The sequence below is a fragment of the Dryas octopetala genome, chromosome 1 (assembly GCF_963921425.1).
Source record: "Dryas octopetala chromosome 1, drDryOcto1.1, whole genome shotgun sequence".
NCBI classification, from domain to species: domain Eukaryota; kingdom Viridiplantae; phylum Streptophyta; class Magnoliopsida; order Rosales; family Rosaceae; genus Dryas; species Dryas octopetala.
This window is the reverse complement of record NC_141366.1, coordinates 17,337,416-17,359,486: the sequence shown is the minus strand read 5'-3', so window position 1 is coordinate 17,359,486 and position 22,071 is coordinate 17,337,416. Positions and strand designations below refer to the sequence as shown.

General features: G+C 36.0%; 2 protein-coding genes across 6 annotated transcripts; both read left to right on the top strand.

Moving 5' to 3' along the window:
- The first annotated feature begins 1,483 nt into the window (after nt 1–1,483).
- Nucleotides 1,484–5,503, top strand: LOC147298673 (G-type lectin S-receptor-like serine/threonine-protein kinase At1g11410). Its single transcript, XM_086250147.1, has 7 exons — nt 1,484–2,854; nt 3,094–3,222; nt 3,568–3,770; nt 3,959–4,169; nt 4,264–4,501; nt 4,721–4,871; nt 4,960–5,503. Exons 1-7 carry the CDS (start codon nt 1,570–1,572, stop codon nt 5,263–5,265), a joined length of 2,523 nt encoding a protein of 840 aa, XP_086106273.1. The 5' UTR covers nt 1,484–1,569; the 3' UTR covers nt 5,266–5,503.
- Nucleotides 5,504–16,604: 11,101 nt separating this feature from the next.
- PUB8 (plant U-box 8) lies at nt 16,605–20,380 on the top strand. Of its 5 annotated transcripts, none has more exons than XR_015123763.1 (2): nt 16,605–17,978; nt 19,795–20,380. XR_015123763.1 is itself a non-coding variant. In XM_086253172.1 (1 exon), the coding sequence occupies exon 1, from the start codon at nt 16,793–16,795 to the stop codon at nt 17,924–17,926; it is 1,134 nt and encodes a 377-aa protein (XP_086109298.1). In that variant the 5' UTR covers nt 16,606–16,792; the 3' UTR covers nt 17,927–18,127. The 5 variants fall into 5 exon arrangements, 1 of the variants encoding a protein (XP_086109298.1); XR_015123768.1 differs by lacking the exon at nt 19,795–20,380 and adding an exon at nt 19,418–19,460; XR_015123765.1 differs by lacking the exon at nt 19,795–20,380 and adding an exon at nt 19,046–19,408.
- Nucleotides 20,381–22,071: the final 1,691 nt, after the last annotated feature.

Genomic DNA, 22,071 nt, shown 5'->3' with positions numbered 1-22,071 from the left:
GAGTAACCATACCAAAGTATTTGGTTTGAAAACAAATAATGGTTTTTGATTTCATTATAATTAACATGCATTATAGTTAAAGGTAACTCATTTAGTGCAAGGTTCCTCGATCTGCCTCCCCCGTTCAACAAGTGCATCCATCTTTTATATTGAAAATTTCCATAATCACTAAAACTGATGACTTCCTAATCTTAAGTTATTGTATTTTATTTATTTATTATCTTTTATATCTTTGTAGCTCAATATACAAAGAAGTCAAGTGGTTCTCTTAACAAGTTCTTGTTGTTTCTCTTTTTTATTGTTTGGTATGGAGGAAGAGAAAAGGTAAACAAATTTCCTTTCACTGTTTTGTTTTCTTGATTTAGTTATTATTGTTTGGTAAGAGAAATATAAGTTCAGGTCAATTAGATTGTTAAATGAAAAAATCTATAAGATTACTTGTTCTGTATTTGGTAGCAGGGAAGCAAAGACAATAAATATTCATTATGACTTACCAAAGAGTCAACCTACTTGGAAGACTCCACAGTACTTCAGATCTCGATGAAAATAAATTAAGAAAAATATCCCACATCGAAAATGTGAGGACTTGCATAGTGGTTTATAAGAGTTTGGGCTACTTTTCTCATTACCAATTAATTTTGGAATTGATATCTAGATTTCTTCATGGTATAAGATGCCTAGATTCCTTCAAAATAGACTAAACTCAGATTTACCATTCTCTGATCTAAGGACCATAGCTGCAGCCACAAACAATTTTTCTGTTGTAAACAAGCTTGGAAAAGGCGGTTTTGGCTCAGTCTATAAGGTAGTTGATAATTTCTCCAATCACACATGAGAATGCTCTTTCTATATGCTGGTAATTTCTTGCAAAAAAAGTGCACTACAAGTAAAATTTTGATAATAACTTCAGGGTGTGCTTTACAATGCTACTTTGACATGCTTTGAAGACCCTCCAATGGAAATGAAGCTTGATGGTAACTCATCTTTTTACAGAAAATGCATAGTTGCTGCCACTGACGTGCAGGTTAGAATTATGGGTAACTCATCTTTATGGGTCTTTGTCATTGCTGGCGCTGGACATAAAGACTTGAAGAAAAGTCTCAAATCCTTTTTGTGGGCAAGGTTTGGCCACTGATGCCCAAATAGTGGGCCATATTTTGAAGATAGAAAGATTTATGATGACAAACTTTGCATTAAGCGTTTTTTAATTCAGATTGTGATCTAGCTACTTTGGTCTTTGACATAACACAATTGAAATAAGTGTTGCACAACTGGATAAGGTAGGACGTACATTGTGACGTTCATCTCTTTTACTAATTCAGGATTCTTCTTTGATCGAATTAACATGTCCTCCATCAGATTAGTACCCAGATACTTAAAATTCTGGTTGAGTGTCTCTGTCAATCTGTCATGATCTCCTTTTACAACTACTGCAGGTGGACCTCTGTTTGAGAAAATCCAGCTTATAGCATTTAAAATCTCAGTTACCTCCACATGCAGCTCATTGATCTCAAATCTTATTAGCCAATATTGCACTTAAAAGTCCTCATTGAGAAAACAAAATTAACCATGAACTCTACCAAATGGCCTATGATCACTAGTATATTGCTTATCTTCCTTTATCTTCTCCCATGTTGCCTTTCCCTTGATGCCATTACCTCAAACCACCCCATCAAAGACGGCGACGTTTTGATCTCCAGCAAGAAAATCTTTTCACTTGGGTTCTTCAGCCTCGGAAATTCTAAGAGCCGCTATGTTGGAGTATGGTACAACAAAGTCCCAGAGCAAACTGTGGTGTGGGTTGCAAACAGAGACAACCCTGTCAATGATAGCTCTGGAGTCCTAAAGATTGATGGTCATGGAGGCCTTGCCATCTATGGGAAGGACCCAAATTTTCCTCTTTGGTCCGCTAATGTTTCGGTCTCTTCGCCAAACAATTCCATGGCCAAGCTTTTTGATACAGGGAATCTTGTTTTGCTTGAGAATGGAGGCCAGAGGATGCTGTGGCAAGGCTTTGATTATCCCTCACACACAATGCTTCCGTTTATGAAACTTGGGCTGGACCGGCGGTCCAAGTTAAACCGGTTCCTAACGTCTTGGAAGTCCCAAGATGACCCGGGAACCGGGAACTGTTCATATCGGATTGACCCAAGTGGGTTTCCGCAGCTGTTTTTATACAAGGGTCAAGCTCCACTGTGGCGGGGCGGGTCTTGGATCGGCCAAAGATGGAGTGGTGTGCCCGAAATGACACCTAATTTCATCTTCAATGTTAGTTTTGTAAACAATCAAGATGAGTTGTCGATAATGTATGGTATTACTAATGACTCAATCTTCTCTAGGATGGTATTAAATGAATCAGGAATCATTCAGCGGTCCACGTGGCATGATCAAGGTCATCAATGGATCAAGTTTTGGTCTGCCCCAATAGAGGAGTGTGATGACTATGGAAAGTGCGGTCCAAATAGTAATTGTGACCCATACAATTCTGATAAATTTGAGTGCACGTGCCTACCCGGGTTTGAACCCAAGTTGCTCCATGAATGGTATTTGAGAGACGGGTCGGGTGGGTGTGTAAGGAAAAAAGGAGTATCCGTGTGTCAAAATGAGGAAGGGTTTGTGAAGGTTGCACGTGTAAAGATACCAGACTCGTCTACCGCACGTGTAGACCTGAGTTTGAGCTTGAAAGCATGTGAACAAGAATGCTTGAGGAATTGTTCTTGCATGGCATACTCCAATGCAGATGAGAGGCAAGGAGGGACTGGGTGCGTGACATGGCATGGAGACTTGATGGACACAAGAACTTATTCAGATGTTGGTCAAGATTTATACGTGCGAGTGGATGCAATTGTTTTAGGTGGTTACTTATCACTTAAATCACTTTATCTTTCTTTATTTTATTTGTTTTTTTTTATTTGGAGGCTAGAAGAGAGAATTCGAATTTGAGACCTCTCTCAATATCGGAGAGAGAAATATTACTTGGCTAACAATTATTTCATTTTATTTCTTTTGAAAATCTGAGGAACTTCTATCTTATTTTATCACTTGAATCACTTTCTAAGTTCATTGGACTTTTTGTTTTTAATATATTTGCAGCTCAATACGCAAAGAAGTCAAATGGTTCTCTTAGCAAGAAAGGGAAGCTGGCAATTTCACTAGTATCTGTTCTAGCCTTCTTTGTCCTTGTTTTCTTTGTGTATTGGTTGGTAAGGAGGAAGAGAAAAGGTAAACAAATTTCCTCTTACCAGTTTGCCCTCTGTTTATTTAGCCACAGTTCTCACCTAACTTGTCTGCATTCAGATCATTTATTATTGTCTGGTAAAAGTAATATAAGTTCAGCTCAATTAGATTTACTCAGCTCAGGTTGTTAATTACTAAAAGGCAATGACTTATAAGCTCACTCTATTAACCAATGGTTAACTTGAAATTCTTGTTTTTTTTTTTTTTTCATTCATTTATTGAAATAATTGGAGCTGTAAGAATATTGTGTGAGTGCTTCACAAACTGTGTTAAGATTTTTTTTTCATCGAAAAACAGTGTTAAGATTATATGTTCTATATTTGATGACAGGTAAAAGAAGACAAATTCAATATCCATTTAGTGTGACCACAGAGTCATCCTACTTGGAAGAATCTCCTGGTGGAAAAAATGTCGATGAAAGTAGAAGGAACCCAGATTTACCATTCTTTGAACTAAGTACCATAGCTGCAGCCACAGACAATTTCTCTTTTTCTAACAGGCTTGGAGCAGGCGGTTTTGGCTCTGTTTATAAGGTAGTTGCCCTCACATAATATCTCAAATTATAAATCAGATTTTTATAATTTGTTACTTAACTTACTTTGTATGTGTTGCATATATGCATTAGTTTTTATCACTCTCTGGATGCAAATGTATACAATATGTTAATAATTTCTTGCAAGAAAAGTGTACGACACAAGTTGAATTTGGATTATAATTTCAGGGTGTGCTTTATAATGGAAAGGAAATAGCGGTGAAAAGACTATCGAAGAATTCTGGCCAAGGGATTGAAGAGTTTAAGAATGAAGTTGTGCTCATTGCAAAACTCCAACACAGGAACCTTGTCAGGATTTTAGGGTGTTGTGTTCAAGATGAAGAGAAAATGTTAATCTATGAATACTTGCCAAACAAAAGCCTGGATGCTTTCATTTTCAGTATGTCTTCATTTTTGCTTCAATATCTTAAAATTCTCACTTAAAGACTTTGATAAAGCCAAGAACTTAGTCTGCATTTACTCTTTTTTTTCAGATGAAACAAAAAGGGCGTTTTTAGATTGGACGAAACGCGTTGAGATTATATGTGGGATTGCTAGAGGGATCTTATATCTTCATCAAGATTCAAGATTAAGAATCATCCATAGAGATCTAAAGGCCAGCAATGTCCTACTAGATGCTGCTATGAATCCCAAAATTGCAGATTTTGGATTGGCTAGAATATTTGGAACGGACCAAATTGAAGCCAATACAAATCGTGTCGTTGGAACATAGTAAGTTTCCTTCAAATTAATACAAGATATATATCCTAATAATTTCCAGTAGCCCTATGTGTTACTTCATCCCCTCTATGTCACAAGACCACCAACTGAAGGAGTACGTACAAGCTTTGATAAACATGTCACAAGAATACACAATCCAAAGGCTCATTTGTACAAATTATGTTGATTAGTGAAAGAAGTTTATAATCCTTTTTGTTTATGCTGCTGCAGTGGTTATATGTCACCAGAGTATGCAATGGAAGGACTTTTTTCAGTGAAATCCGACGTATATAGCTTCGGTGTTTTACTTCTAGAAATCGTTAGTGGCAGAAAGAACACCGGCTACTACCATGATAATCCTGACTCAAATTTGGTTGGACATGTAAGGATGCATATCTAGCTATTTGCAAACATTATGACTTTTACCAAATTTTAGTCCCTAAACTTGATTATGTGTAAATCTTTTACAGGTTTGGGACTTGTGGAGAGAAGGCAAAGCCTTGGAAATCATTGACTCATCTCTGGATGAATCATACCCTGTCAATGAAGTTCTAAGATGCATTCAAATCGCGCTCTTATGCGTGCAAGAGCATGCGACTGACCGACCAACCATGTCAGCAGTTGTGTTCATGTTAGGCAATGATGCAGCAGTTCCTTCACCAAGAAGACCTGGATTTTTGTTGAAGAGAACTTATACTAGTGGAGATCCATCAGCCAGTACCGAAGGAGCTAATTCTATAAATGATGTGACATGTACTAATATAGAACCTCGCTAAGGACAAGGAGCACTACTTTGAACAACAATATGAACTGAAACTTTAGGAGGTGTATTCAATTAGGATTTTAATGGATTTTTGTAGAGTTTTTAAAAATCATTGACTTTGGTATAGTTGATGATTTTTAATGGTTTTCACAAATTCTAGATAGACTTTGGCAGAATTCTATTTAGAGTTTAAGAGAATTTTGTTTGACTTTTCTCATAGACTTTAATAGATTTTTATAGACTTCCTATAACTTTGATAGTGTTTTTTATGAGAGTTGGTATTTGCACACCATTTTTTCTTTTTTCCACACCCTTTTCTCCTACACATCTCATACCCTTTTCCAAAATTTAAAATTTTTCTTTTCCAAAATACTCCAATCTCATTAATCTCATCAAATTTCTCATTACACACCCACCCAACCCAAACACTACACACCCCACTAACACATCCAAACTACACACCCCACCCCAAATGTGAGTTTTTAAATTTAAAAAAAAAAAAACAAAGAACAAAAGAAAAAAAAATGCTGAAACCAGCCACCCCGCAAGCCTCCACCCACCACGCCGCCCATTGCCGGCAGTCGAGCCCCACGCCGCCGGCTCCCTCCTCTCCCTTTCTCTCTCTCCTTCTCTTTCTCTTTCTCTCTCTTTCCCTCTCTCTCTTTCTCTCTCTTCACACTTCCTCTGCCCTATCGAAAGGGAGGCCGACAAGGTTGCTGGCCCTCTCTTTCCGTCGGGCAGAGGAGGTGCAAAGAGAGAGAGAAAGCGAAGGAGGGAGAGAGAGAGAGAGAGAGAGAGAGAGAGAGGAGAGGAAGGAGCCGTCGACGAGGGGCTCGACCTCCGGCGATAAGGGTAGTGGCCGGCAAGGGGTTGGATGGTGAGTGGTGGCTGGTGGTTTTGAGTTTTGTGTTTTGTTTTTTCAAAAAAAAAAAAAAACATGTTGTCTTTTATTGTCTTTTAATAATGGGTGATTGGGATAAACTAGTAATTTCACAAATTGAATGAAGAGGGTGTGCAAAAAGAAAAAAAGAGTGTGCAAATAGCAGCTCTCTTTTTTATTGTCTATCTTAGGATTTTTCTAATATGTTTTTTATTTTTTTATCCTCCATATTATTTATTAATTAATTATCATTGCAACCAAACCAACACAATCATTGTATTATTGAGAAGATAAATATCACTAAACTAATACATATTATTAATTAATGTTGAAAAGAAAAATACATGCAAATATTTATAGGTTTCGTGCATCAACTCTAATACATGCAAATATTTCGTAACTTAATTTCCACCCATGATTGATTAATTCTAACATAACTGATAATTGATTTGAGTTGAAAACTTCAATTTTACCATAACTGTTATTGCAGTTAGGTTCTTATAAACATGATGAACCTTGCTTTGATTACCTAGAAAATTCAGTAGTTACTTATTCTCTAGAGAAGTGTGAGAGCATATTTAATACAAGCTTAAATATTTTATGTTGACATATTAAGCTAGTATTTGAAATTTAGGAAAAAAAAAAAAAAACTTGAAATATTAGCTACAATTTGTCTTATTTGAAGATGATGACCAAGGTACATAATCCATATAGGAGTTTATAGAAGTTTACAGGCAAAGGTTTTACTATAGACGTCTTTGTTATAACCACCGTCTTTTAAAAAAAAAATGTTAAATTTTGAAATCCATAAAAATCTCTAGGGAGAAGGCTAGAGAATTGATGAACTTTGCTATTATATTTTACACTAAAAAGTTCATGAAACTCCATCATTTAATAAAATCTTTAAAGTCGATGACTTTTTGAATAGTACATGACTTTTGTAGACTTTATAAAAGTCTACATTGAATATCACTAAAGTGTTATAGACTCTTTATAAGTCTAGATTGAATACTACTAAATTTTTATAGACTCTTTAAAAGTCTAAATTGAATACTACTAAACTTTTATGGTGCGTTTGGATGAAGTAATTTGAAACTACTAAGGAATTCACAAATGACGAAATTAAAAATGACGTGATTTAAAATTCTAGAATTTGTAAATTCTCTTGTTTGGATAAATGTAATCATAATGGAATTTAAATACGAAATTTATAGTAGGTTTATAAAAGAGTGATGGTGATGGTGGCAACAATAAAAATGATGTTTGTGGTAAGTTGATGATGGTAGTAGGGGTGATGGCCCACGGGCGGTGGGAGAAATGGTGATGGCAAAAATTGGGGTATTGGAGGTGGCGACAACGGCGACATTGGTGGTGATGGTGATGGTGGTGGCGACGGCGACGGCGATGGTGGTGGTGATGGCATTGGTGATGGAGGCGGCGGCGGCGGTGTCAGTGTCGGTGGTGGCGGTGTCAGTGGTGGTGACGGTGGCGGCGACGATAGTGGTAATAATGGCGGCTGTGGTGGTGGCAGCGGAGGTGGTGTTGGTGGTGGTGGCAGCGGATAGTGGTAGTAATGGTGGCGGTGTCGGTGGTGGTAGTGGTGACGGTGGCAGCGGTGGTGGTCGTAGTGGTGGCAGAGGTGGTGGTGGCGGCGGAGGTGGTGTCGGCAGAGGTGGTGTCGGTGGTTGTGGTGGTGATGGTGGCGGCAGAGGTGGCGGTGGCGGTGGCAGTGGTGGTGACGATGGTGGTGGTGGTAGCGGCGACATGGTGGTAGTGGTGGTGGTATTGTAATTAATTGGCAAGGTGATGGGTGGACACGACTTTTTTATTTATAAAAATTGAAATTTTGAAAATGACACCAATTTAGGTGGATTTTGAACTTGGAATTTACAGCCTTCAAATCCCAAGTTTTTTTTCACATAGAATTTACGAAATTCTATATTTATGGATCCAAACAAGGAAATTAGAGCATGTAATTTCTTAAATGCTGAGTTTTGTTTAAATTCTAAGTTTTTTTTTTTTTCCATCCAAACACACCATGGCTCTTTAAAAATCTATATTGAATACACCTACACTTTTAATTTCCATTCAAATTCATTAATCTCCATATTGAATACACCCGTTTAATGTAGATTATTTGAAAGTTGTTGTAAATTATGTTGATGATTAGTAATTTAGTATAATTCAATGTAGTTTAATATTGATTATTACTAAAGAGTTATAAAATTAAGCTGATGTTAATGTATCCTTCATCTCTTAATCATTTTCTTATCCTATCAACACTAAACTCTCTGTTCTTTTTCCCGAACCACATACATCATGTGGTATCACCTAATATATAAAACCCCAAATTTGTTTTACACAATTTGCTTGATCATAAACGTAAAACAAGGGATACAGATCAAATAGAAGCATATAAGTAGAATATGCATCCTCAAAATAACATACCGAAGATCCTTATAAACCATTATGCAAGTGATTTTCAACGTGAAATATTTTTCTCAACGCATACATTTTCAAAAGGCATCCGTCATTCTGTATAGCAATTAGCATCAAACAAAACAAAGAATAAAAGGACTTCCATGGTATTTCCAATTTTGGAGCATCGAAATTGGTATATATGCAAAGCAGAGAACCTTAATTACCTGTTTATAACGGCTGTAACGGTCTGACCCATGAGTCATGAGTCATGACAATTCTCATGGATCACGTTTCCTCTCTTTAATTTTGAGTCACGTCTGTTTGGTCCCTTTTTTTTTCCCTCCTGAACAGCAATAGTAGGCTAAGCCAGAGGCTGAGAATTTTCAAGCAGTCTGGTCCATCACTCACTTTCCTCTCCCTTAATTTCGTTGTTGATTCTAATAATTCATGCCAATGCCATCACTTTCTACGCAGCTGTCACTTGATCATGCCAAGGATTGTATTTTAAGGCTAAAGTTCAATTTAGACACTCAATTATATGGGGTATTTCAATTGCATCAATCATCTACAAAATCATTCAAAAACATATCTCATCTAAAATCTAAATTAAAAAAAAACAATTTTTATCCCTCTCCACCTTCCACTCTCTTTCTCTATTCCCTCTCTTTGGCCAACCCTCCCAACCCAGCTAGCCCCTCCCTTACCTCACCCCCACCACCACCACCATCACCACCACCACCACCACCACAACCACAACCTTCCCAACCCCAACTATAGCTCGTGGGGGGATGGTCGAGAAATGACTGGCCTTGCCTCGGTTGAGGTGCAGGGAGGGAGTCGTGCGGGAGAGGAGAGGGAAGAGAGGGATGATCGGAGGAGAGAGAGAAGCTGCGGGCTGTTGACTGGTGGTGATGTGCCGGCTAGGCTTGGCCGAAGTTGGCCTGGTCACGGTCGGATTGTGCGAAGTCACCGGAGAGAGAAAGGAGACACAGGGAATAAGAAGAAAAAGAGAGAAGAGAGAGAGAGAGAGAGAGAGAGAGAGAGAGAGAGAGAGAGAGACTCGGGTAAGTGGAAGGGGAGGGTCCAGCGGGTTGTGGTGGGGGTGGGGTCAGGAGAGGCTGGGTTGGGAGGGTTGGCTAAAGAGAGAGAAGAAACAGAGTGGGAGGTGGAGAGGGGTAAAAAAGGAAAAGAGGAAGAAAAAATTATTTTTTCAATTTAGATTTTAGATAAAATATGTTTTTGAATGATTTTGTAAATGATGAATGGAATTGAAATACTCCTTATACTTTAGTATCTAAATTGAACTTTAGCAGTTTAGCCTATTATTAAAAATGGGAGGGGCCGATCAGCATAAAACAAAGGGAGCTCCAATAGTGGCGGAGAAGAAATTTGTCTTTGTGCGCGCCAACATCACTTCTTTAAGGCATTTTATCGAACAGTTTTTCTCCAAACAAATTGATAGATTTAAGCTTTAATAACTCATATTGAATGGGAAATCAAGGGAGCTGAGAAAATAGTGGGGCAAAAAAAATATGTTCCAGATTTGCAGACTTGCACTCCTCTCTTACACTCCCAGTCTCCCACACATATTTTATTATTAAAATAGAAAATGTCTTCCTATAAAAAGAAGGGGAGATACTATTTGCACTCAGCATTGTACAACATGAATTATACTTGTGAAGTGCAAATAATGTTTTCTGAAGACATATAACGTACCCCGGCCCAATTGCGAGAAAATGTAAAACATCTATAAATTGTTGATTTACCTTCAGAGCTATAAGTTATCATGCTAACTTGACTTTATTAGGATTTTATGTGTAACTTTTTTTTTTTTTTGCATACAATTATTTGTCATAAATGCCAGCTACCTTTTCTTTTATTCCTTCTTTTTCCACTTTCTCTCTTCTTTTGCCCATTATGTAGTGTAGTCACATAGTCGAAGCTGTCTATTTTCTAGATTACTCTTTAAAGATTATTATTATAATTATTGAATTATTTAACTGTTATTAGATAAATAGACAATGAACCTAACTGTTTTAAAACCGTTTGTCTATTTATTTGATAACAGTTAAATAACTAAACAATAGTTTTAGTTGATTTTTTTTTTTTTTACAAAGATGATGTCTAAAAGGTAATTTAAAAAATGAATAGTCTCAAATATGAAATTACAATACGGAATGGGCATGAGAAAACTTGAGATAGATTAAAGATAAATAAATATATATATATAAATTGGTGAAGGTAGCTATCATTTCTCACATTCTTAAATTTTTTTTATTATTAAAGATGACTTCGAGAAGATATATATAATTTAAAAAATATAGCTTGAGAGTGGTGCATGGCTCTAACATAATTATTTTTAAACTTGGTTACGTAACGAAGAGGTATACCATAAATTTAAACTTTGTGACATAAAAAACAAAAATGTTAAATATAAAATTTATCAAAGGGAAGGTTGTGGTTTATCTTTAGTATCTCCTTCATTATGTAATTAAATATTGAAGTCAGAAACAATGAGCTTAACTAGAGTTGATTCTGGACATAAATAGATTCTTGGAAAATATATATCATTTTTATTCCATAATAATAATTGATACAAGAAACATTTTTATGTACTACTTATGGATGTTAGTCAAGCAATTTGCAAATTAAGATGGTCCTACAGGACCTACACCCCATATATAATAAAGTCTAAATTAAAGATAAGCAATTGTCCTTATAGCCAATATATCTTTTTTATTTTTTGGTCAAAAGCCTATATATCTATTTATGTGCATGTAATGTGCCCATGAAAAGAAAATGTCCACATCATATTAATATAACGCTGATCTTTTTTTTGTCCTCTCATGTATCATGCATCGTTTTTATGAGTTTATCTTCAAAGGTCGAGTGTCGTCACAAGATTTAACTGTACATGCAAGTCACTTTGCTAATGACCTTAGTAATTAATCTAATCAATTAAATGTCACAATTAAGCAATAACGGTGAGATACTAACTGTATTATGAGGCACAACATTGCATTATATAGCATATAAATATAGATCAATAATATTAGAAACCAATTAAACTTTTGAAAACTTATTCTTCTCAAAAAAACTTTTGAAAACTTATGAAAGAAGCTCAAAAGTCATCGTAATAAGTAAGAAATTAAGCATACATGGATTATGCTTCATTCAACTTAAAATAATAAAATGAGGTGAGGGTGATACCAAAGTGTTATTAACCGAATGGCCAAATTCAAAATTATCTTGAGGCTTAGGATTACTCGCACATTTCATTTGTATTTTGATTTATGTTGTTGTGCGAAGTGCAATAGGGTCAGAGGTTAGTATTTTTTGAGCTATATGGTAAATAGGTCATATTTAAGTTGGGTAAGCTTTTAACTTTTATCTTCACACGACTAAAATCCGACAGGACACGACCCATGATTACCTTGAGGCGCAGTTTGTGTTTGTAGAGGAGGATGGAGACCAATGCAATACTCAATTACAGTGCGAAGTGTGAACAATCGAACTAGTGCATGTTGAATGTTCACACAAGTGACATGAATCTAATTCTTTTGTTTATAATTCATTTTTAATTTGGAACAAAACTATTTTTATCATATAAACTTATCTTGTGTCCTGTTATTTGTTTAATAGATGTGAGACTTATTTATGTGTAAGTTACTTATGTAGACTTCACCTCTGTTAGAAATATAGTACCACATAAGAAAATTAGTTGAGATAATCGACACAAGAAAAACATTAATTACAACTTTTCAAGATCAAATTGAAAATGCTAATTATGTTACAAAGATTTATTTATTATATATATGATAAATAAGGGTATAATTAAAACATTGAACAATTTTTATTTGATATTCATACACAAATCAAACACAAGAATGAAAATAAAAAATTTCTGAATGTTACTAAATATAAGAATGAGAATCATGTATTTCCTTCTCTCTAAAAATTATAGAAATTAATTTTCCAAGAATTCTGTTCTGTACTTCTGTCAACCAAATAAGGCATTATACTTTTATCGTTCTTTTATTAATTCAATTCCAAAATTAAAAAAAAAAAAAACAGAGCAATTTAGAAATTCATAACTCGAATGGAGAGCAAAGTAAAAAACAAAACAGGTAGAAATTCATTTTCCATGTGGATTCCAAGTAGGTATTATTTTGGCCAGCAACATTGACTTTAATTACAGGGGCATTCAAGTATTTATACCAAAAGTAATTAGGTAGGGAGTAATTGATTCCATGCTTCCATAGCAGGGTAACTGTAGAGGGTTTCCCGTGACAGCGATTAAAACCAAAGGACCGTTAGATACGAAGCTGAAATGTAATTTCCCAAAATACCCCTCTGCAGCATCTGCCAAAGACATGACCTTTCGCGTCGTTAAGGAAAAAAGCAGAGGGAATGATGACTTTCCGCCTTTGAAAACTAAAAAGAAGTCCCCCGCTCCGTACCCTTTGGTAACCGACACGACCCGGCCGTCTCATTAATTTTCCGTGATAAAAGTCAAGAGCAACTTGCGAGGGTATTAGAGTCATTTGAGCTCCAAACGCCACGTGAGTTATAGGTGTGAGTATTTAAACAATTAAACTGATCAAATCAATTTGTTTGGAGAAGTTTGGTTCGGGTTTTAAATATAAAATAATTTATTGAGTTTTAAATCAAATCAAACTAGTTTGAAACTTTGAATTATTTGTAAATTACTTAAACCGAATCATAGAATTAAATTTCTTAAATTTCCATTTTTTTTAATTTTGAAATATTATCAAAACGAAATCATCAAAATTTTATTAAAATACCGCTGTCCCCCCCTCGACGACCACATCTTCCCCCAAAACCCAACCCCCAAAGCCACTGAGATTTTGACAAAAGACCGATTTAGTACCAATTTTTTGCAACCTGACCGGGTGGTTTAATGGGTTCTAGATCTGAATTTATTTATTTATTTAAAAAAAAAAACCCCTTAATTTTATTATAACTATTGGATATTTATTTCCTTTCATCCCTTCTCATCTTTTAACTAATGTCTCAATCACCTTTTATTACTTCCAACTTCTCTTAATTTATTTAATTTACTCATATTTTTTTCTCATTCATATTTAATCCCTCCCTTGTTTTATTCTTTATTTAATTGCTCTCTCTCTCTCTCTCTCTCTCTCTCTCTCTCTCTCTCTCTCTCTCTCCAAATCGTTCATATCGACTAAACTAAAACGACAAAAAATGGATTAGTCGATTTTAGTTTGAAAAAAACCAAACCAAGTCGAACTGTATTCACCCCTAATAAGTTGTCCGAGTTATTTACACTTACACTTTCTGAGGTTTATCGTATTTTCACATATATCCCTTAGGGTTTCAAAATTACACATACACCCCCTGAGGTTTTAAAACTGTTGCACAAAACCCCCTACAGTGAGATGAAAAATGATGAGAATGTATACAAAAAAACATGTTAAGGGGGTGGAATGACCTAATAAGATTACTCAATATGTAAAGTCCAACCTCAATACAAATATCTTTTTCTTTGTTTATTTATTGTTTTCTCTTGCAAGGGTTATATGCAACAGTTTTGAAACTTCAAAAAGTGTATGTAAAAAGACGATAAATCTCAAAGTGTGTAAGTGTAAATAATTCTGAGTTGTCCATTCAAAATTTAAACTCATATTAGCCTTAACAATATAAAATTATAAGAGATAAATGTCATTTTGCTCTTCACACTATTGCATTTATATCAGTTTGCTCTTCAAACTTCCAATTTAAAAAATTAAGATACTTGACTTTTTAATTTTGCCAATTGAGGTAATTTTATGAATTTACTCGCTTTCCATCTAAAGTTTTGTTTACACAAAGTAGGGGTCGGCAATGGGCCGGGCCGGGCTCGGGCTTGAATTATAGAAGCCCAATAGGGCTTTCGGGCCGGGCCGGGCCGGGCTTGGGCTTTAATACACAAGCCCAAGGCCCGCCCATCGGGCTTTGGCTTGCGGGCTTGGAGGGCCGGGCCGGGCTAGGCCCGAACGGGCGGCCCAAAATGGGCCCAAAGCCTATTTAGACACATATATCTTCAAAAAAAAAAAAAAGGATTTTGGCTATATTGTGATTTGAACATGAGACCTCACATAACAAGCTTCAACTCTCAACCAACTGAGCTGACTAGTTTATTTGTCAAGTTTGTGAATCATAACATATTTAATAGCTCTTTCGTTTATTTACTTCAATAAATTATTAATATACTTATTAAGTTATTATATAATACTATTATGTTAGTAATAGTGTAATACCATAAATAATAAACTTTTAAAATTATATACAACATTACAACTATAATAAAACATAAATGTACATATATATTATTATATATTTTATTACATATTTTTATAAACAAACGATGCAATTGTGTTGTCAATGATCCAAACCGTTTAAATTTTAGGTTCCTCACTCAAAGATAATTTGTGCAAAAAATTAGCTCAATCGGAGATGTAAAAGTGACATAATGGTGGTCAAATTAATGAACGATTGTGGTTTTTCTAATGATCATCGAATGGGTAGATGAATTTCGATTTAGCCGATTTTTTGTACTGATGATCTTTGACTATGAATATAGAAAATGAACAGGTCAGATTGTTGAAATCACGTTGTGGTCTTCATAATTATGGAAACAATAAGGTTTCAACGGAAAATTATTAGAATTATACTCTTCAAATGTATTTATATGTAGAAGCTCACATATCGATCTTGTTTTCAACGATCCGAACCGTTCAAGTTTTAGTTCTCCACTCAAAGAGAATTCTTGCAAAAAATTAGCTTAATCGAAAATGTAAAAGTGATTTTTCTAAATGTAACGGTGGTCGAATTAATGAACGATCGTGGTTTTTCTAATGATAATCGAATGGGTAGATGAATTCCGATTTAGCCGATTTTTTGTAAAGATGATCTTTGACTATGAAAATAGAAAATGAACGGTTCAGATCGTTGAATTAATGAAATGACAATTGTGGTTTAATAACTTTAATTATACTTGTATTATAAAAGTTGTATATACACATATACATTTATATTTTATTATACTTGTAATGTTGTATATAATTTTAAAAGTTTATTACTTTATTATTTATGGTATTACATAGTTTACACTATTACTATTTACTAACATTATAGTATTATATAATAACTTAATAAGCATATTAATAATTTATTATAGTAAACAAACAAAAAACCTATTAAATATGTTATGATTTCCAAATTGGGCTTTGGGTCGGGCTTTGGGCCGGGCTTTGGGCGGGCCTAAACGGGCGGGCTTCGGGCGGCCCATGGGCTTCAAGGGGATGGCCCAAGCCCAACCCAAGAGACTTTCGGGCCGGGCCGGGCCGGCCCAATTTTCGGGCCAAATCGGGCTTCGGGCCTAATGGGCCGGGCGGGCTTCGGGTGGGCTTCGGGCCTTGGGCTTTTTGGTGAGGCCTAACACAAAGTTAAATCTCCATCACAAAAAGTTCTTATTGACAGAAAAATAGTAGTCACGTGCTCATCATTTGTTGATATTTATCGAGTAAATTGATAAAATTACTTTAATTAGTAAAATTTAAAAAATTAAATATCTTAATTTTTTAAATTAGAAGTCTGAATAACAAATTAATACAAGAGCAATAATCTAAGAAATAAAACGACACTTATTCTAAACAGTAATGCTACACTTACCACATTTTTATACCACAATTTCATACCATCTTACATGGCATTCATACATTGGACACTAAAAATTAAAAAATAAAATCTAAAAAAGAAAAAGGAAATACTCTTCCAGTAAAGTAATGACACATCATGTGGGATACAAATATGGGAAAAAAAATGTGGGACAACTAGCATTATTGTATTCTAAATTATAAATATATCTATCTATTTTTCTAATCACGTGTTACATTATATGCTGAGAGAGAGAGAGAGAGAGAGAGAGAGAGAGAGATAAAAGACAACGGATGTGTAGACACCTTTACGGCTTTACATAGAAGTTTACACTAGCCAAATAGAAAAAGCCCTTGAAGAAGAAAGGTGCAAGGGTGTTATTGTAATTTCGTAAGTGTAATAGAATTCCGAGTATAGGATTTGGTGATGAAAGTCTCTCTCTCTCTCTCTAAAGTCTCGAAGTCTCAAACACACAATACCAGCACAGCAGGTAGCAGAACCAGAAAACCTCGTAAACCCCCTTCCATTGATTCAGGAGTGACGCGAGCTGAGTAGAGAAATGGCGACTCAGTTCCCGGATGATTTCAAGTGCCCGATTTCGCTGGAAATAATGACCGACCCTGTTATACTCTCTTCGGGTCACACCTTTGACCGGGCCAACATCCAACGCTGGCTCGACGCCGGCCACCGTACCTGCCCAATTACCAAACTGCCCCTCCCTGAACACCCTTCCTTAATCCCCAACCACGCCCTCCGCAGCCTAATTTCCAATTATACCCTCCTCTCCCCTCCCAAATTGCAGCAAAACCACCATAACCACCACCACCACCAGCAACGCCAATCCCAACCTCAAACCCTAATCTCTACGCTAACATCTGCAGCTTCAACCCTCGAGTCCAAGCTTGAATCGCTCGACCAGCTCACTCGCCTCTCGAAACGCGACGCTGCGTTTCGCGCCAAGCTGACCGAGTCAGGCGCCGTCTCGGCCGTCCTCAAGTGTGTCGACTCGGACGAGCCGGGTCTTCAAGAAAAGGCGCTGACTTTGTTGCTAAATGTCAGCTTGGACGACGATAACAAAGTGGGTCTTGTAGCTGAGGGAGCAATTGCTCGAATTGTTGCGGTGCTGCAAGGTGGGTCGCCCAATAGCAGAGCCGTGGCGGCGACGATGCTGACGAGCTTGGCCGTCGTGGAGGTCAACAAGGCCACAATCGGAGCATACCCATATGCAATTCGGGCTCTGGTTTCGCTTCTTCGCGACGGCAAAGGCCGAGAGAAGAAAGAGGCGGCCACTGCGCTTTACGCCATCTGTTCGTACCCGGATAATCGGCGGCGGGCCGTGGAATGTGGGGCGGTGTCGATTTTGATCCGAATTGCGGATTCGGGCCTCGAACGAGCCGTCGAAGTTCTGGGTCTTTTGGCAAAGTGCAAGGAAGGTAGAGAAGAGATGGAGAGGTTTTGTGGGTGCCTGAGGATTTTAGTGAGGGTTTTAGAGAATGGGAGCTCTAGGGGAGTTCAATATGGGCTGCTTACATTGAATTCACTCTGTTCTTTTAGCGAACAAATGCGTGCAGAAGCGAGAAAAGAAGGGGTTTTGGCTATTTGTGTTGGTTTGGTTGAAGATAATAATGAAAAGATACGAAAAAATGCTTCAAATTTGATTCAGGTTCTTAGCGGGAACCATTCCATGAGGTGATTTTTACGGATCAAAGTCCGAGAAGTGGTCGATTTTGCGGGTTAGAGTGGAGGTGAGTTGGATTTTTTGTTTATTGTTTCTACTTTTGTTGGGATAGTTAATGTACACAAAAAGGATTTAGATTTTTGTTGGGATATGGTTCTTTGTATCTTGTACATTCTAAATAAAGAGTACACAAATGAGCTAGCTTTCTGTTGTTAAGTGCTTGTATCATGAAAGTTTCAAATTGGTTATCTGAAAGGGAATTTGTCTCAGCTTATAGAATGTTATTGGTTTCCCAGAAATGAAGCCTCTGTACTATCTTAGATACTTCCATGCCAAGCTCATAGCTTTCGGATCCACTGATCGTTGTACTAATGTATTTTTATGCTATGGAACTCTATTTTATGTTTAGGATTGTAGAAAGTAAGGAAAAGTTTGGCGAATTGCCCTTTTTTAGAAATGATGAAATCAAGAAGGTTAGAAAAGAAAAGTATACTATACAAGTTTTCCGGTGCAACTGTCTTGGATTTGAATGTATTGAGTATATATGGTTGGTCGTTGTGATGATTATGTTTGTCATGTGTACACAAATGAATGCTTTCACATTTCCAATCAGAGGCCTTTCTGGTTGTTCTCATGCCTTCCTCTTGAATAGCGGCCCTACTTGTTTCTCGTGGACTGCCATATTTTTTTTATGATCATGCATGAGTCAAGCATGATTTCTGAAGATGCTTCTTACTTAAGCACAGTTTCAATTTGAGGAGCAATTAATGATACATGATGTAATCCTAGCTTCTTAAGCATGCATAAATGAAGAAACTAAGAGATGGGTGCTTTGTGTGCTTTACGTCTCACATGATTCTTATCTTTTGGTATATTTTGATTATGAATGGAATACAAGAGCATGGAATAGAATTTTCGTTTGGCCAAGAATATAGAACAGGAATTTCATTTTAAAGATTTTGAAAACATTGTAGAAGTTTATTGGATTCTCCTTACCTAGTTATATTTAAAAACATTCTTTTACAATTGACAGATTTTCAGTTTGGGCTCTTTTATTCATTGATGTGAGACTGCATGATCATGTCTTTATTTCTAACTTTGCCTACTTCTTATGTGGGTATACTCAGTATCCAGGGGCAGCAGCTAAGCCAGCTATCGTAAACTATTGCTCTCGTATTCAGTTTGAAGACTACCACCAGTTGCCTTTACTTTTTTTAAGTTATGGTTCATATGCCATGTTATTAAACATTGCAATTGTGTGCAGAGTGATTGCAAGATAACTTTAAATCTGGTGTGTGTATGACAGTAATTTTACGTCTTAAAAGCTGGCACCAATTCGTATGAAAACAATTTTAGAAGGCATATGCTTAAGGCCAGTAGGGTAGACGTCAACTTGTCTATATTTTTTGTGTTGTCTTTTTTGTAATACTTAGCTTTCTTTCCAAATTTGTTCCTGCAAATATAGGATTTGATGTAAAATCCAAAATATTGCTCTCTCTATTGTAGGCTTAAGCCATAATGTCTTTTTATTCATTGATGTGAGTTGCTGTTGTGGGAAAAATTCACATGGAATATAGAGCTTTGTGAATTTTAGGGTTTCCATCCACTGCTTCTGAATTCAAGGGAATTTTTTGTTTGGCATTTTTTATTTGGTCCTTTTAATTTGATGTAACAGTAATCTCCTTAACATTTGCGTGTTACTATGTCAAACATGTTAGGTTCTTTGTTATCCTTCAGAGTTTTCAGGCATAGGCAATGACCTTTTCTAGGATGGCCTCTTGTTTATGTTCTGATTGCTGCATTGAACATACTCAAGTCTCGCATCTCAGACTCAGATGATTTGATACCTATGAATTTTGACTGATTTTGATGTTTTTTCTCAGCCAAATTAGCTAATGTCCAGATATATTATGATCTTGGCAATATTGAAGATTGGTGATTCGGCATTCTTGAGCTTTATTCTAATAATGCTGTGTGCTGGAAATCAGCTGCATATCTATTATGTGAACAGATAATGAATGCCGAATTGGGTGCAGCATTTTATTATCTTTTTTGCCTTGACAATGGAGGCTCTTTGCATATCTGGTGCTCAGCATGAATTCAGGCATACTCAAATAGAAAGTGAGAATTGGTTTCATAACTAAATTGTAAGGTATGGATGGCTTCCATTTTATTGTATTCATTTTCAGCCCTACAATTACTGAAAGAAATCAAGTATAGAGTTGTTTGTGGGGTTGCTTAAAAGCCAGATACTCTGCAAGTGATGTGGGTTTATCTGATACAAGGCTCCTTGGTCAGCTGCCCCTGTTTGGTTGGTTGGTACCTGGTAGTCCCCTTTTTTCCGGCCATAACCTGGTACTCTGGTAGGTTATTTAAGGTTTGATTCTTCCATTCTTCTAATTTGATAATTAATTTTTATTCATCTGCCATTTGATTTGAAGCAGCATGGAGGCTTCTTAAATAATTTGATGCACAGAGCCGCCTCTAGTACTCAAAGTTGACCTTTTTTTATATTTTTTTGGGGAAAAAAAAACGTTTTTGGTCCGTGTGTTTTACTCATAAAACAAATTTTGTCCCTGTGGTTTCAAACGGTTTCAAAACTCCACATTTGGTCCTTATGTTTTATATTCTTTGCAATTTTAGGACAATTTTAAAAAACTCAAAATTTCAATTTGGGAATAAATTATCAATTTGTTTTTAAGAAAATTTTTGTTGGGTGATTGAAGGACCATCTTATGGGTTTTTTAAAACTAACTTCAATTTTCATTTTTGTATTTATTTGCTCAAGAAATTGAGGGTTACAAAATTTTGGGTTTGAACTATAAGTTTGAGATTTCTTTAAATTTTTATTTGAAAATCAAATTGAAGGTTACAAACATGATTTTTGGCCCAAAATTATTGAGATCACAAGTATAAGCAAGTTATTAATTTCAATTTGAGAAAGAATTTCATGTTTAGTACCAACTGTTCTAAGATTGCAAATAATATAAAATACAATGACCAAATGTCACAAGGACTGAATATGTTTTCGGAGTATAACACAGAGACTAAAATTATTTTTTTCTCTTTTTTTTTTTTAAAGGGCCCGCTGAGTATTTAATGAATGATAAATATATCTTAAGTGGAGCAGTCACTGCCGGCCTTCTTACACATTCATGATTTTAAATGTATATGTAATGGATAGACATCACAAACAATAAAAGTAGAATCATACTCTTATCTTGGAGAAGGTTGTAGTTGTGGAAACGACAACCTAACAGCTGAAACAAAATTAGTATGAAATTGACACATGATAGTCGTGTCGGTGTTGGAAATTTTGGTAGGATTGAGTGTTGCTTGCTTGAAGGGAACTTTGGAGGGGCAATTACTCTTTTTAATTGAATACTAAAATGGTGGATTGACAAAATAACCAGCTTTCGGAGTTAGGTTTGGGAGTTGGCCTGTGTGGTGAGGGAGGGTGAAGAAATATGTTAAGATTATGATAAGTTAAGGGTTTGATTTTTTTCAATAAAAAAAGATGAGATTTCTCCCTAGTTATTTTATTCATTAATCGCTATGAGGGTTAATCACTTTAATATATTATTTCTTGCTTTTTCTCTTCTTTTCTTGCTTCCACAAAGAAAGAAACTCAAGTTGACCAATCATTTTTACTTGAGTAAGGAAGTAGACAGAAGTTGTAAAATAAATTCTGAGGACCTCCAATGGGATGGGAGATTCCTCTGCAGCAATTTAAAACAAATCTGGTTCTGGTTTGGCACCAGAGTGTACATAGCACTTGGTGAAAGTGAACCAACTGTGAGGCCTGAATTGTTACCCTGACATGCCACCCTTTCTGGGCTAGTTGTGAGAACCAAACCAGCATTGGACCTTTTAAAAGGGCCTTTATCACTTCAGTGTTGAGATAGGAACACATACATTTTATGGCCCAGCTAGGCACATTGAATTCATGAATTTTTCTTTTTTCTTTTTCTTTTATCGAATTGGGTAATGCTAGAATTAGGTCCAATAACTGGTTAAGGTTCACAGACCTACGTACGGGATGTAATGGACTTGATTCATGATTATAATTTGTGAACATTTGCATGTTTATAATGGAAAATTTCAAAAGAATCATCAAAGATTGTTAAACATAAAGTAGTGGGTGGAGTGGAGCTGACAAT

Bases quoted from the DNA above. Each gene is read 5' to 3' on its own strand.
- LOC147298673 (XM_086250147.1), top strand. From the start codon at position 1,570: ATGAACTCTACCAAATGGCCTATGATCACTAGTATATTGCTTATCTTC. The intron at 4,502-4,720 runs GTAAGTTTCCTT...ATGCTGCTGCAG, and splicing joins AATCGTGTCGTTGGAACATA to TGGTTATATGTCACCAGAGT. The intron at 4,872-4,959 runs GTAAGGATGCAT...AATCTTTTACAG, and splicing joins ACTCAAATTTGGTTGGACAT to GTTTGGGACTTGTGGAGAGA.
- PUB8 (XM_086253172.1), top strand. From the start codon at position 16,793: ATGGCGACTCAGTTCCCGGATGATTTCAAGTGCCCGATTTCGCTGGAA.